Source organism: Episyrphus balteatus, chromosome 1 (assembly GCF_945859705.1).
Source record: "Episyrphus balteatus chromosome 1, idEpiBalt1.1, whole genome shotgun sequence".
NCBI lineage: Eukaryota > Metazoa > Arthropoda > Insecta > Diptera > Syrphidae > Episyrphus > Episyrphus balteatus.
Window position 1 is genome coordinate 119,154,423 of NC_079134.1, and position 15,536 is coordinate 119,169,958.

General features: G+C 31.0%; 1 protein-coding gene across 3 annotated transcripts in view; it reads left to right on the forward strand.

Moving 5' to 3' along the window:
- The first annotated feature begins 1,004 nt into the window (after positions 1–1,004).
- The window catches only part of LOC129906269 (titin), a 37,530-nt gene continuing 22,998 nt past the window's right edge, over positions 1,005–15,536 (forward strand). For all 3 annotated transcript variants that reach the window (XM_055981943.1, XM_055981944.1, XM_055981945.1), the window contains exons 1-2: positions 1,005–2,875; positions 9,087–9,362. In XM_055981943.1, coding sequence (XP_055837918.1) covers positions 1,361–2,875; positions 9,087–9,362 — 1,791 coding nt within the window. In that variant the 5' untranslated portion in view covers positions 1,005–1,360. The remainder of the gene's footprint in view (positions 2,876–9,086; positions 9,363–15,536) is intronic.

The window sequence follows — 15,536 nt, forward strand, 5'->3', positions numbered from 1 at the left end:
GGTATACATATATAAATATGTGTAGTCTGATTTAAAGCCTTTAAAAAATTATATTGCAAAATGGAAGCTGTATGTCAAGTCGGTATGTGTAGGTATTTGTTTTTATTTTGCAAAAACTAAAAAAACAAAATAACAACTTAAATAATGAACTAAGCAATGAAATTGAGACTGGGGATACTTTTGTATTTATATACTTGTTTGTATAAGAAAAACTGACATCATACTTTAGTCTCAAAACCCCAGACCAAGCTTTTTTAAGCGATCGTATTCGACTAAAAAAACATTATTTTGCCCTGTTAATGCATACAAGGCTATAGTATTCATTCTGATTTTATTTTTTTTTCTACATTGAATCTGTGTGTAGGTTCATTTATATCTGCATAGATACTTTTGCGGTCAGTTTTTTTTTTTAATAATTGGGCTGGTTTATATGTATCCATCCACTTTACGCTATTATTTTGAATAATACCTATCTACTAAACAAGGCTACAAGCAATAATTAAATTAAAGCAAAGCTAAAGTGGAGATTTGATATACCTATAGTGTTTTTATTAGCCTAGAGAAGACAACCACAACAGCAAACAATCTGAATTGTTTATTATTTTTTTTTTTAGTAAACTACACATTCAACTTTCAAAAAGGTTAAAAACTCGTAAGAACTTCATGAAAGGTGTTAGACAGGTTAAATTTCTACTTTGTTAGCTTCAGGTTCGCAAAAATAGTTAAATAAAGATTCACAGACTTTGGAAAAGATTTAAGCTTTTGTCCAAAAATCACCTCGGGTGTCTCCAAACAGATATACCTAATTCGTATATGAAATAGACAGTTTGTTAAATTATTAATTTGAAGCTTTTTTTTTGTGTTTTGTTTGTGTTTTTTTAAATCAAATGATTACTATCGGTATAGAGACTAAAAAAGCACAGATCGTGGTTGTATTGTGTAGGAAGGCAGGTAGGCGCGCTTGGCCTACGCAGGTCTCTTCCAGCTTTGGTTGTGCTGTTGAATGTGTAGACTTGTAGACACTTAATTCAGATACTCCAGCAGAAATGAATTTCAGTACGTTTTCAACCGAGTTGTGTGTCGGTCGCATTTAATCCGCATTTCTATATTTTTTTACCCTGATTTTTTATAAGAAGAAATAAAGACATATACATTCCCTAAATTAAGATTAATTGTTGATTCTGTGGTTCGTTGCGGTGACTGTTATTAGGTGGTGACGTTGTGAAATTTTATTCAGTGAAAATATATACATACATATATGTATATTAATATTTAAGGTGCATATAAGTTTTTAATTTGAATATTAAAAATATCCATACGCAAAAAAATTTTATATAAAAAAAAATAATAATAATAAAAAATGGTGTCTAAAAATAATAAGAAAAAAACCGGTAGTAATGCTGGGGATAAGAAAAGCCAGATATCAAAAGTATCTGAAGCCTCTGCAACCGAAATTTTAAATCCCACAGTCGGTAAAAATAAACATTCCGAAGAATTATCAATTATGTCTAAAAACAAAAGTATCACACAAACTAGTAAATTTAAGCACTCATCGACTGAAAAATCCTCTCAATATTCTGAGTTTTCGGATACGAAAATCATTCCAGCAGATGTATCATTTGATACAAATCCTTTGATCGAGGATATTATTAATTTACCATCAACATCGGGTACTAAAATGTCTTCAGCATCAAACGAACAAAGTTTTGAAACAACTTCAAGCACAAACGAAAATAAAGAAGGACTCATAACAACATCATCCGAATCAAAAGCACAAAAATCCCAATCAGCTTCCATAGTAACAGATAACCAAGAACTTACGACTATCTCATCAGATTCGAAATTTCAAAAAACTCATTCAACAAGTTTAATGGAGAGCCAAGGACCAACAACAACAAGAATGATTTCAGACAAAAATAGTGAACACTCGCAAACTGCCTTAGGGGTTTCAACTTTTTCATCAAAATCAGAGCAGTATAAATCGCATAGCTCGAATACAATGAAAAGTGAGAAAATTTCTCTGAGTGAGGGCGCTTCCGCCACATCAACCACTCATGCATCGGGCAGTATTGTTTCTAGTTCAAATGAACAAAGTTCAAAATCGATTAATATTTCTAGCATTGAGCAATCATCATCATCACACAGCCAAACCAATATATCTGATCAACTTGCTACCACCATATCATCGACCGATTCAGCAGCTTATACAAACTCAAAAGCCCATTCATCATCGTCGACTACTCAACAGTCGTCATCAACATCAAATATACTTGCTTCCTCACATTCAAGCACCTCTATTTCCAAGAGGTCCTCTGAATCAACTTCTATTACAAATGAACAAAATGTTGTACAACGCATGTCCGACAATCAAACCGAAACTAAAAATCAATTATTGCTGCAAAGTGCAGGAAATAATAAAATTAGTCAGAAAAATGTAGAATCTATTGAGTCAGTTGCAAAAGAGCAAGTTTTTGATCATAAAACAAAAACTTGGACTGATTTTAATGAAAAGACTATTGTTAAAAATCAACCATCTTTGTTACGTTACGTCAGCCAAGATTCGGATGGATCCTATAAAGTAACATACAAGAAAAAAATATTTGACCGCAGGAACAACAAGTGGAAGGTGGTAGAGCAGAAAGTAGTTGACAGTGCACATGATGTAGGCTACCCTGAAATAGGCGATGATGTCACCAACAGCACAACCACAACTTATACCACAAAAGTTTACGACACAAAGCTTGGCAAGTGGAAAATCGTCGACGAAAAATCGTATGTGGACCCAAAAGCTTTCGTTCCCACTGATATTGCTCGTGAGATAGAGAAAGATAATACCGATGTAGCTAATATAACAACTACCACAGAAGTGACAAAGGTAAGCTTTTTCGCTCTTATTTTTTCAATGTTTAAGTGGTGGTTTAGTCTCAATGTCTCAATGACATACATATGTTTACATACCTACGTTATGAAAACTGAAATTATTAGGTATTTTTAAAAAAATAATCAACAATAAATGCCGAATACTTGAACCGCATTCAGCTGATTGGATGATAAACAAATTTTTATAATGAGAATGTTTTGAGGAAAAGATAGATAAGTTATGTCAATTTCGTTTAAGACGTTTTCTTTTTTTTTATTGCTTGCTCTTGTTGTAAATACTTGAGTAATCAGTTATTGGAATTCTTTAAGTTTGAAGCGCAACAGATGTTTTTAAAATATTAAAATATGTATACACCGGCATTATTTATATTTTTAAAAACTTAATTAGGTGTTACAGATAAAATAAATTGTCCGTAATATGTTTTGAAGTTTATTGGTAGAATGTTATAGTTCGAGTTTTTTAACTTTAATATTTAATTCAAGAAATGAACAAAAAAAAAATAAAGGGCTGTTACTCAGTATCTTTCAAATTTCTTTTTGTATTATGTATATGTAATTTGCTTTTGAGTAAAATTACTTTATAAAAAAATTATGTTTGGTAATGTCCCTGATTCTGAATTGTCTGCGTCCATTGATTTATTCAATTGAATTTTCGATGAATTTTTGATTCGAATTGAACCACCCTCTATGATGGAATGTATTAAGCACTTTTGTCCAGTGTTTTGGAAAAATATTTAAAAAAGCTTTTTATAAATTGAATGAATACCTAGCTAGACTTATGTGTCATATTACCTTAATACAATAGTGTATCTCATTCTCATGATTAATACGAAACAAAATACTCGTACATACGAGTAGGTACATCATAAAAACACCTGTTTATAAAGAATAATACTTTTACGTGGGATGTACTCGTTCGTATATTTGTTATGTAGGCCAATAAGTAAATAAATTTAAAAATTTATGAGATGATTTTTACGCTAAAAAAAAATAAGCCAACAATTTTTGTATTTATTTATTTAAAGTATAAAATTTTTAATAAGTTGAATCACCCAGGAATTCTAAGAAATAAAATCATTACATTTTGAAATTTGCATCTACTTTCTACGGAAAATTTCTCATTTACGAAGGGGGGTGAAAAATTTCGCAGAATGAAGGGGTTGGAGAAGCAATGGAATTTGTTTACCAAGTTTGATAATAAACGGGTCATTAACTGTGCTTTCGTTGAGTTAGCAAGTGAATCGGAGAGATAAATTTAGTTTATGGATACAAATCAAGGGGCACGGTAGTGCCCAGCCAAGTTCTCTAGCAACTTTGGCACTACACCCTTATTTACAGGAAACAACTCAGGCCATTTTCGACCCCCTCTAACTTCCACACCAAAGATGCTAGAAATTTCAAACTCTCTACATTTATTGAGCTTGTCAAAACAAAACTCCTTACAAAATTTCAGCCTTTTACGATGAGTAGTTTCTGAGATATAGGGCTTCAAAAATCACAAAAACCGTAACTGACTGACTGACTGACTCACTCACTCACTCACTGACAGATCATCAAAATTATGGAGAACTTCCCGTTAACGTAGAAACTTGAAATTTTACACGGTGATAGGGCTTGTGGTGTATACAAAGGGAAAAATCGAAAATTTGAGATTTTCACTTCAGGGGGCGTGGCATCCGCCCATTTCCGCTGAATTGTCATCAAATATTATAGAGCACTTCTGACTATCGTAGAATCTTGAAATTTGGTAGAATGGTAGAACTGGTAGTTTATACAAAGGAAAAAATTTAAAATTTGAGAATTTCAGCCAGGGGGCGTGGCATCCGCCCATTTCCGCTGAATTTTCATTAAATATAATAGAGCACTTCTGATTATCGTAGAATCTTGAAATTTGGTAGAATGGTAGAGATGGTAGTTTATACAAAGGAAACAAATTTAAATTTGAGAATTTCAGCCAGGGGGCGTGGCAACCGCCCATTTCCGCTGAATTTTCATTAAATATAATAGAGCACTTCTGATTATCGTAGAATCTTGAAATTTCGTAGAATGGTAGAGATGGTAGTTTATACAAAGAAAAAATTTAAAGTTTGAGAATTTCAGCCAGGGGGCGTGACAACCACCCATTTTCACAGAATTTTCATCAAATATAGAGATTTTGAATTCTACAGCCATACCTTGCAAAAAGTAGTGAAATCACAACAAAAACATTACTGTTAAAAAAGTAGCCAAGTTCTCCTATGTTGAAATTATGCTGGCACAAAAAGTACTGAGATGTAAAAGTGTACCAAGTTCTAAAGTTTGGGTTCAAATTCGTATCAATAAAATTTTGATTGTTTACTTGGCAATTTTTGAAATAACTTTAAAAATCGGTAATTAAAAGAAAAATTGTCAAGAGAACAATCAAAATTTTATTGATACGAATTTGAACCCAAACTTTAGAACTTGGTACACTTTTACATCTCAGTACTTTTTGTGCCAGCATAATTTCAACATAGGAGAACTTGGCTACTTTTTTAACAGTAATGTTTTTGTTGTGATTATTATTTTCTAGCTATGAGTAAGGCCTTGAATAGACGAGGACAAAACCCGGCAGATTATTTTGAGCGATGGCATTAGGCATTAAGGAATCATCTAAGAATTTTTGGAAAGCATTTGAGTTTGATATTTCATGTAGAGGCACATTGCGGCAAAACTTAAAAAAATATGTACTTATATTTTTTTATTTTAATTTTTTATCTGGGTGCCGCATTTAGAAAAATGCAGTTTTGTGATTTTCTCGGCTTCTGTTTATTGTAGAACGAATTTTCTGTGGTGGTGCAAAAGTTTTCATAAAAACTGTACTTTCTTGTACATATCTACGCTGTAAACTGTTTTAGTTATATCCTGACGACTTCAATATTTTGTTTGGTTAAAATGGTTTCAACAACATTTTTTAAACAAAAAAAACAAAATATACTTTTCTGATGGTTTATTGGCCACCGCTTTTGAAATATTAACGTTATAAAATGCAAAAAAAAAAGTTATTTTGAATGTTTTCGAGGTTATACTTATATGTGAGGTAATTCATAACAACGAATTTTGTAACGGTTTCTATAAAGCCAAAACTATAATTGACTGAAGCGTCGGATGAAACGGAGGGGAACAGCGCTCGCAGTCGACGGATGAAAACTTATCGAAAATACAAAGAAAACAACAACAATTGACAGTAGCTTCCGACTCCATCCGCCAATTTAGAGTTCTGGCTTAAGAACTGTATACTATAAAACTGTTTAAATATTTTCAATATCTCTTTTATTGTCAGATAGTTAAAAACTAATTTAATAAGTAATAGTAATAAGCTAAAGACTTATATTACTTAAACTTAAGATATTATCTTAAGCAATAAAATAGATATTGGGAAAATTAAAACAGTTATTATTGGATTGATTCGTTGTGCAATAAATCAAATATTGATAAAATAAAACTTACGCCACTACAATGCTTCTTTGTAGGTCCTCGACGTCCTTGCAACTTAATTATGTATATTAGACTGATTCAAAAAAAAATTTTTTTTTTGTTCAAAGCAGTGTTGCCAGAGAATTTTAGAGGCAAGGAGCCGAATTTTAGAAGTCTTGGAGCCAAAAATCGCTTAAAAAACTCATATTTTTTTCAAACTTCAAATTAACTTAGATATATGTACATTATGATAATATAAACAAAAAATATAAAAAAATAATAAAAAAGAAATAATACTCGGCATTAAATTTATCAGACGTCAAGTTAGATTCTTTAATTTTTATTTTATGAGGCGTTCAGAATAATAATGGGTCAAGTCCATTTCAGATTGTGCATTATTCTGAACTTTGAGAAGCTTTTTCTCAGAAACTAAAGGAACTTTTGAAATAAATGTTTCACAGATCGATAGCTTTAAAATATCTTTCTTTTATTTTATTTGACATAAAATGAAAATCTTAATTTTTAAGACCTTAAAACATCCAACCTAAAGAGAAGTGCACTTGACCTATTATAATTCTGAACGCCTCATAATATATGAATGAAAATGGAAGTAGGTACATTCACAATTGCGCTTTTCAGCAAGACGTCAGATTCTACTTCGAAGAAGTTTAGTTCTACTTCGAAGACTTTTAAGGCGTGATCATAATAATCAAGTTCTTTTATTATAAAAGTTTTTAATTTTGAAGGAGCCGAAAATCGCCAAATTGAAAACTTAAGGAGCCAAATTTTGATAAATCGGAAATCAGAATTTGAAGGAGCCGGAGAATACTTGAAGGAGCCGGTTTGGCTATAAATAGCCGGTCCTGGCAACACTGGTTCAAAGCATTACCGAAAATATTGTTTGAAATGACGAAAAAAAAAATACTGTAAAAGTTTCAGCCCTTAATGTTAACATTTAGTACCGCCGCATCGCAAAATTCTATTTCCCATACGATTTGTATGAATCAGTCTAATGTTTATGTGCTCAAGAATGTATGAGTCAGTTTTACGTATAAGCGACCTTGTTTGAGTGTGTGCGACCAAAGTACGAAGCGACCTTTTCATAATTTCAAATAGCGACATTTTTCATTTTATAAATTGTTAAAATAGATTTTCCGAACTCGGCCTATATAAAATGCAAAATACACCTACCTAAGCATTAGGGCGGTTATTTTTTTATGGTAAATGTGTATGCTCCCAGAGGGTAATAATAAGCTTGTAAAAAAGAAAAAATACTCAATAAATTTCAAGTCTCTAACTTAATTCTAACCCGTGCTTAAAGCACCTTAAATATCTTGCCAAACAAGCTATTCCAGCCAAACAAGCTATTTGTTCGAAATATTTGAAACTTGCCATTCTTATATTGCAGTATACCTAGTAGCTATCTATTGTTTCAAACTTTTTACCTTTTACAATTATTCTGGAATATCGGCTCAGCAAAAAACTTCAGGTTTCTTATTAGCAATAATAATAAAGAAAATTTTATAGTCGCTAACAAATGCCCAAAAATGTTGTTGCATTTAAAACTCTTCGGCAGTTATTTGACAATTTTAGTTTTAACTTCTTAAACTCCGTTTCAAGAGGAACTGTATCAAAAGATGGATGTATCAAAGCCTGGATTTTTAGAGTTTTATTTTATTCGTAATTCCCATGGAAAAGACAACATTTTTAATAAATTTCGTAAGGGTAACTTTCATATTATTGATTTTATCGGACTCATCGCGGATTTTCCCTATTTCCCAAAAAAACCACCCTTTAACCTTAAATACTTGTATACACTGTTTGGGTTCTTGGTTTCTGTTATAAATGAAACATTGTTACCAATTTTCATTGGTGTAACAAATAGAGATTCCGAATTTCATCATTTCTTAAAAAAAAAAACACCCTTTCACTCAAGATAATTTTGTACACTTTATAGATTCTTAATTCTAATACCAACCAAAACTTTTTCACCAAGTTTTGAAAATTAATGAAATATAAGTCAGCTGTTATGATACCTTTCTCACACATAACTCAACCCATCCAAAAAACACCCCTTCACCAAAAATATTTTTAAGAACTTTATGAATCCTTTGTACCTGCTTTATCTAAAATCTTCATCCCGAATTTTACAAGTATGTTTTTCACATAGGTTTCGGTTATATTTTACCTGTTGAAGTAAAAAAACAAGGCAATAACTTTTCTTAGAGCAATCGTATTGAATTTATTTTTATGTCATTCTCATTAGAATCAGCATCAAAAAATACCCTGTAAACATGTTGAGCTTCACCTATTCTTCTCCCAACTTTTTTTATAGACTTTAATGTTTTGTTCTTGTCCTGTAAAACAGTATTAATAATAGGTACAGTATTAAATTGATGAGGTCAAACAATTGTTTGGCCCCCTTGCCCTTTTTTCTGTACATAAATGCAAAGAATATCATGCACATTTCATTTATTGGATTCTCAGTGAGGTTATGGGCAAGTACTGTTCCTCTTTTAGACACTTGTTCTTAGAAATGTAAAATTGGAACGTGATTGGGCACAACACTGTGTAGCCACGGCCTTTCAAAGGTCTCACAATGCTATATAAGTTTTAAAACTTAAAAAAATATTTAAAGTTAAATTAAATTAAATGTGAAGAAATAGAATATACTTTGAACTATAGAAACTTTAAATAAAACAAAATTTAAAAAACAATTCAAAAATACCTAATATTTTTGTCAACTTACCTAATTTTTATTTTATTTTCAGATATTTGATGCCAGCATCAACGATTGGCGTGTTGTTGACGAACGAACTCATACAGACGTTATAGAAAAAATAGTCGATCCACCAAAGAAAATAGTTTATGTTGACGAATATACCAACATCGAGAAAGATACTCAATATCTGGAAAATATTAAAAACGTAACTGACATATCTAACAAATACTCAGAACATAAACATATTTCGAAAAATATATACGATGAAGTGGATCATGTTGCCCGTGACACCAGAAATACTTCAATGCATCTCGATTCACGAACCGTAAGTTTTATAATAATTTATATATTTGTATTAACCATGAAGTTATACTTTTAATAATTTTCTTATGACAGGATTAAATTTTTAGAATAGTGTTTTGCATCGTTTTTAATAAATTCGATCTTATATTGAATAAAATCTTTCCTTCTATTCTCCGGTTGCCAGTAGAAAAAAGAGAAGGCCACTTAAAAAAAAAAACTAAGTATGTAGTCTTACCTTTTAAAAGGTTAAAATATTTACACTTAGAAATAGACCCAAATTTAGCGAAAGCTCGATTTAAACAAAAAATAAAACATACATCTCACTTCCAAATTAAAAAAGTGCTAGGGTAGAGTTGCCTAATTCCGGCCCTCTCCAGTAGCCGGCCACCTTTGTTGTTTTGTGGAAACAATTTCAGAGCTAATGCTTTGAAACGTTATTTTTCTTATTAATTATATATTATTCTTCAAATAAAATAGGTTTTAAATAGGAAAAAGATGTGAGTTTTGGTAATTTTAAGGGGGGCCGGAGATAGAACACAAAAAAAGCTTTGAAATTCAAGAGTTTCCTGTATTCGGCCCAATTTTATTGATAAAAGTTTAAAAAATGGGGCCGGCTACTAGCAACTCTACCCTATGACTTTAAAATCGACATAGTTATAGGTGAATTGCATTTAAGCCATTTCTAAGTTTATATTTTAGATGCATATTTAATTACCATTAATTTTTTTTTGAAAATCGAGTTTTGCTAAATTCATTTTCAAAATGTTTAGGTTTAATTTTAGTACGCAGCTGAAGCGAAACGAAATTTTCCATACAAAAATAGTACATACAACGAAATCTGGACTATTAATGTGAGTGACAATTTATTTGAAAACTCCTTAAATATTCTAGTACAGGTGAAAATGCTTACTGTGAAAAGAAAAGTTACAAAATTTTTCGTTAACGATTTTGTGCAAATTTATACAATTTAAACGATTCTAAAAATGTTAACAAATCGGTTACACCGTTTCCGAGGAACAACCATTAAGAAAAGTGGGCGGTACAGAGGTATTCCCCTCCATAGGTCGGGTTGTGTAAAAGGTTCGAGGTCTCAAATATGGAATTGAGTTCACTAACTACCCCAGAAACAAATATTTATTATATATATAATCCTATGTGGGCTTGAGGTCTTTTACTTAGCTTTTTCTAATTTATTAATCCGACGTTTCGAGTGTGTTTACACTCTTCTTCAGGGCTAAAATTTTAAATCAAATAAAAGATGCTTATTACAACAAAAATCCAATATACTTACATTCTATTTAATCTAAAGAAATTAATCTTAAGATCTTCTTAATCTTTGTTTTGCTTTTTGGTTTGTTTATGCTTGAATATTTCAAAATTCCAAAATTAAAAGCCTTGAAAAAGACGTTTTCAATCATTGAAATTTCAAAATATAAAAGTTTTCAAATTAATTTGATAAGAAATTCAAAATTTCTTATCAAATATAATCTACAAAATCAAGTAAAGTTTAAAACGAAACCTAAATTTAAATTTACCATTAAATAATACTTAACCTAAATTAATCCTTTGAACAAACTGACTATAAATATTACTATGTCCTTCAAAATCAGATCTTCTATTTACCGTATTATCGGTATCTAATATATGTAACATTTCTATTAACATTCTCTTACTATAATGTTTTTCTGTGTCTAAAATATCTACGTCAGTGAAATTTGGTCTATTGCCCTCATTTGCGAATGCCCATTATTTATATCAGATCTATGACCAGCTATACGATTCTTTAGTTTTTGCATTGATGTACAACATAAACTGAAGGACAAGAATTTGTCCCATCTCCTAAACATTTTATTTTATAGACAATGTCAGATTTTTCATTTTTAGAAAGTTTACCTTTTAAATTCGAAAACAATGAAGTTCTTAGGATATTTGCCGACTTAAAAGCAATGCTAACATTTTCTTTATTTCTTATCGGAGCGTTTAAAATTCTATTAGAGAGATGAGGAATATATTGAACACTTCTGAAAGAAAATTGTGTAACATTTGTTACTAAATTTGTCTGAACCAAAGGATTGAAATATTGATTCAATAATGTTCGTATTATATTCAAAGGAAAGGAATTGGAAAGTAAAGTATCCGTATAGCCCAGGGAAATTAGTAATTTAAATCGCATTTTTCGCGGGACAAAATTTCTTTCATGGAATGTGTTCGGGTGGTTATCCTTATCATAAAAGTCAATTTGTTGGGAAAATTGGAGATTGGGAACAGCCGCCATCTTGGAAAAGAGATTGGTATCGTTTTTATTGAATAGCTCCATTGTTATTCATTTTAACAGAAAATGACAAAGGTAGGACTTATTAACAATAAAATTATCTAAACAATGATATACAAAACAATTCCGTGAGTTGATTAAATAAAATTTTATAGTTGGTCAAAGTGCGGGTTTGTATCGCAAGGTTGGGACAAAATGACATTTTTTCATATATCTGACGAACTTTTGATTTGTTTGGATAATTCTTCAAGAATGAATTGTAGTACTTATAATTACCTATAAAATGAGCCCACAATCGTTATTGTAACCATCGTATTGTTCAAGTAATCTAACTCCGAAACTCTCCATGTACTAGTCAAAAGTGAGAAAAAAGCTAGTTTTTTGCTAGTAGGCCGAGAAAATTTTGGGAGTAGAGGTATAACCAAAATATAAGTACGCAGTTTTGCTGCCATACTCGTGTTAATGTCGATTTCAAAGGTCTGACAACTCTAATTTTGGGCTTTATACGGTTTTTGGGGGGTTAAATAACCTAAGTTTTCCAGTTAACGTGAATGGGCTAAATTTATACTATTTGAAATTATAAATATACAAGCTGATGCTCTATTATTTTTCCTAAATCTGGACACCTCAATCTCTGCGATCGGGTTAATAGAACTCACGATATAAGCTTTTTTAACTAACCATATCAGGCTTTTCAATTCAAATAAACAAACAAAAATCTAAACAAAAAAAGCTTCTAAAACATAATCGTATAAACGGCTTATATATAGTTCTATTGGTCACATCCTCAAGATTGGGGTGTTCAGATTTAGGAAAAATAATAGAGCATCAGCTTGTATATTTATAATTTCAAATAGTATAAATTTAGCCCATTCACATTAACTGGAAAACTTACGTTATTTAACCCCCCAAAAACCGTATAAAGCACAAAATTAGAGTTGTCAGACCTTTGAAATCGACTTTAACACGCGTATGGCTGCAAAACTGCGTACTTATATTTTGGTTATACCTCTACTCCCAAAATTTTCTCGACCTACTAGCAAAAAAACAGCTTTTTTCTTACTTTTGACTAGTACATGGAGAGATTTGGAGTTAGATTACTTCTACAATACGATGGTGACAATAACGATTGTGGGCTCATTTTATAGGTAATTATAAGTACTACAATTCATTAATGAAGAATTATCCAAACAAATCAAAAGTTCGTCAGATATATGAAAAAATGTCATTTTATCCCAACCTTGCGATACAAACCCGCACTTTGACCAACTATAAAATTTTATTTTATCAACTCACGGAATTGTTTTGTACATCATTGTTTAGATAATTTTATTGTTAATAAGTCCTACCTTTGTCATTTTCTGTTAAAATGAATAACAATGGAGCTATTCAATAAAAACGATACCAATCTCTTTTCCAAGATGGCGGCTGTTCCCAACCTCCAATTTTCCCAACAAATTGACTTTTATGATAAGAACAACCACCCGAACACATTCCATGAAAAAAATTTTGTCCCGCGAAAAATGCGATTTCATGCCCATATTTTGACTAATTTCCCTGAGCTAGTAATTATTTTAATGTTTTTTTTTCGCGAAAGACAATGTCACTAATATTCAATACTCTATTAACGAAATTTTTTGCTGTATTGATTATAACTTGTTTAGGCTGTTTGAAATTATAATTAATAAGACGACCTGAAGATATTGGTTTCTTATACCAATCAAATATTAATCGATTATTTCTTCTTATCCCTAGCACATCAAGATATGGAAGTTTTCCATTTTTTTTCAAACTCAACTGTGAACTGAATTTTCGGATGAAATGAATTTAAAGCAGTTAGAGTTGAATCAACATGACTAGATTTAAGAATAATAAAAATGTCATCAACATACTTTGTAACTATTATTGGTTTATTGGGAATTTTATCAAAAACATTGTCTAGTAAAGCTTCCATTACAATATCTGCTAATATTGGAGAATCAAGACTTCCCATACATACTCCTTGTTTTTGTTGATAAAATATTTTATCATATTCCAAATAATTGTTGTCTATTACGCAAAAACGTAATATTTCTAAGAATTTCAATTTTGGAATTCTTGATGAACTTTAATAATATCCCAACTCTTCTCAACTAAATCTAATACTAATGGGATATTATATATTTGATAAGAAATTTTGAATTTCTTATCAAATTAATTTGAAAACTTTTATATATTGAAATTTCAATGATTGAAAATGTCTTTTTCAAGACTTTTTAATTTTGGAATTTTGAAATATTCAAGCATAAACAATTCAAAAAGCAAAACAAAGATTTAGAAGATCTTAAGATTAATTTCTTTAGATTAAATATAGTGTAATGTCGTTTTCTTTCGATCCAATGAGAGTACCCTTTTAGTACTTATTTTTGCACTTTTGAAGGTTTTGTGTTCTTTGACGCCACAAAAGTGTAAAAAAAAAATTACTCCGGAGTAATTTTAGTACTACGGAGTACCCCGGATTTACTCCACATTTTTAGTGGAGTGCTTAGCCAGTGCTCTTCATCAATAAAAAAAAATCCCGTGCCAGATAAAAAAAAATCCCATTTTTTTTCTGCGATGATGGGATATTTTTATTTTACAATTATCAAAGTAAGGGTGTGTGTCAATTAGGCTGAAAAAAACCGATCAGAAGTATAATGAAAAATATATCAAAAGTTAATTTGAGTCCGCTTCTACACGAAGACGCAAAGCGCGAGACGCACTAAGAGCAAGGGAGAAATAAAGTTAAAAAAAAGGGAAAGAAGATAAAAATTGTGTGACTCTTTTTGACGTTTCTCTTTGATCTTGTTCTTTTTTTTTTGCTGTTTTGCTTGAAATTAAAATACATATTCTGCTTCTACACGAAGACGTAGACGCACAAGATGCGCTTAAGAGCAAAAAAGAAATCAATCTTTCTCTCTCCCTTGTTCTTATGTGCATCTTGTGCGTTCACGTCTTCCTGTAGAAGTCGTCATATGAAAACAAGAACAAAATAAAACCAAAGAAAATAGCTGTCAAATTTTGTCTTCAAAAAATACTACGTGTAGAAGCGCGCGACGCAACGAAAATCAAAAGTAAATTCGAAGATAATTTTTGCGCCTTGCGCCTTCGTGTAGAAGCAGACTAATCAACGAACGCTTATTATGCTTCATATGTTATTAATAGCCCTGTTCCATTGGAGGTGGTAGTTTACTACTAGTAGTAGTAGATGTTAATCTAGTACTATCATCTACTCATGCTCTTCTTCCCGAGTAGATACGATTTGTATTTAATTCGTTAAAATTGCGTTCCATTGAAAATAGCTAGTAAAGTACTAGTAGTACTTTGCCACCTCCCAAAGGAACAGAGCTAATATTAATTTTTTTTTTCAATTTATAAATTTTTTTCCCTAGGCCTGTTATCACTATTTTTTTCAAGGAAATTATCCATTTTTGCCTTGTCACACACACAATTACAAAAAAAAAAATATTCTCATTATGTTCTTTCACTCCAGAAAAAGGAGTAAAAATTTAGAGTACTCCTTAATAGAGTGAAAGAAAACGACATAAGTATATTGGATTTTTGTTGTAATAAGAATCTTTTATTTGATTTTAAAAAATTTCTAGCCCTGAAGAAGAGTGTAAACACACTCGAAACGTCGGATTAGTAAATTAGAAAAAGCTAAGTAAAAGACCTCAAGCCCACATAGGATTAAATATTTAATTCAACAAAGGTCACGAAGTAAGCAATAATTTACCCCAGAAACAACAAACAAAATTTCAGCCTCGAGATTTATTCTAAATCTAATCAGCTAAATCTCGGATTTATAGAATAACACTGCTAACAGGCTCGCGCGAGGTCCTTTAATCAATGCACATCGCATAACTTTTAAGGCAAGACCATATATTAAAAGAGCGTAGTAATTTA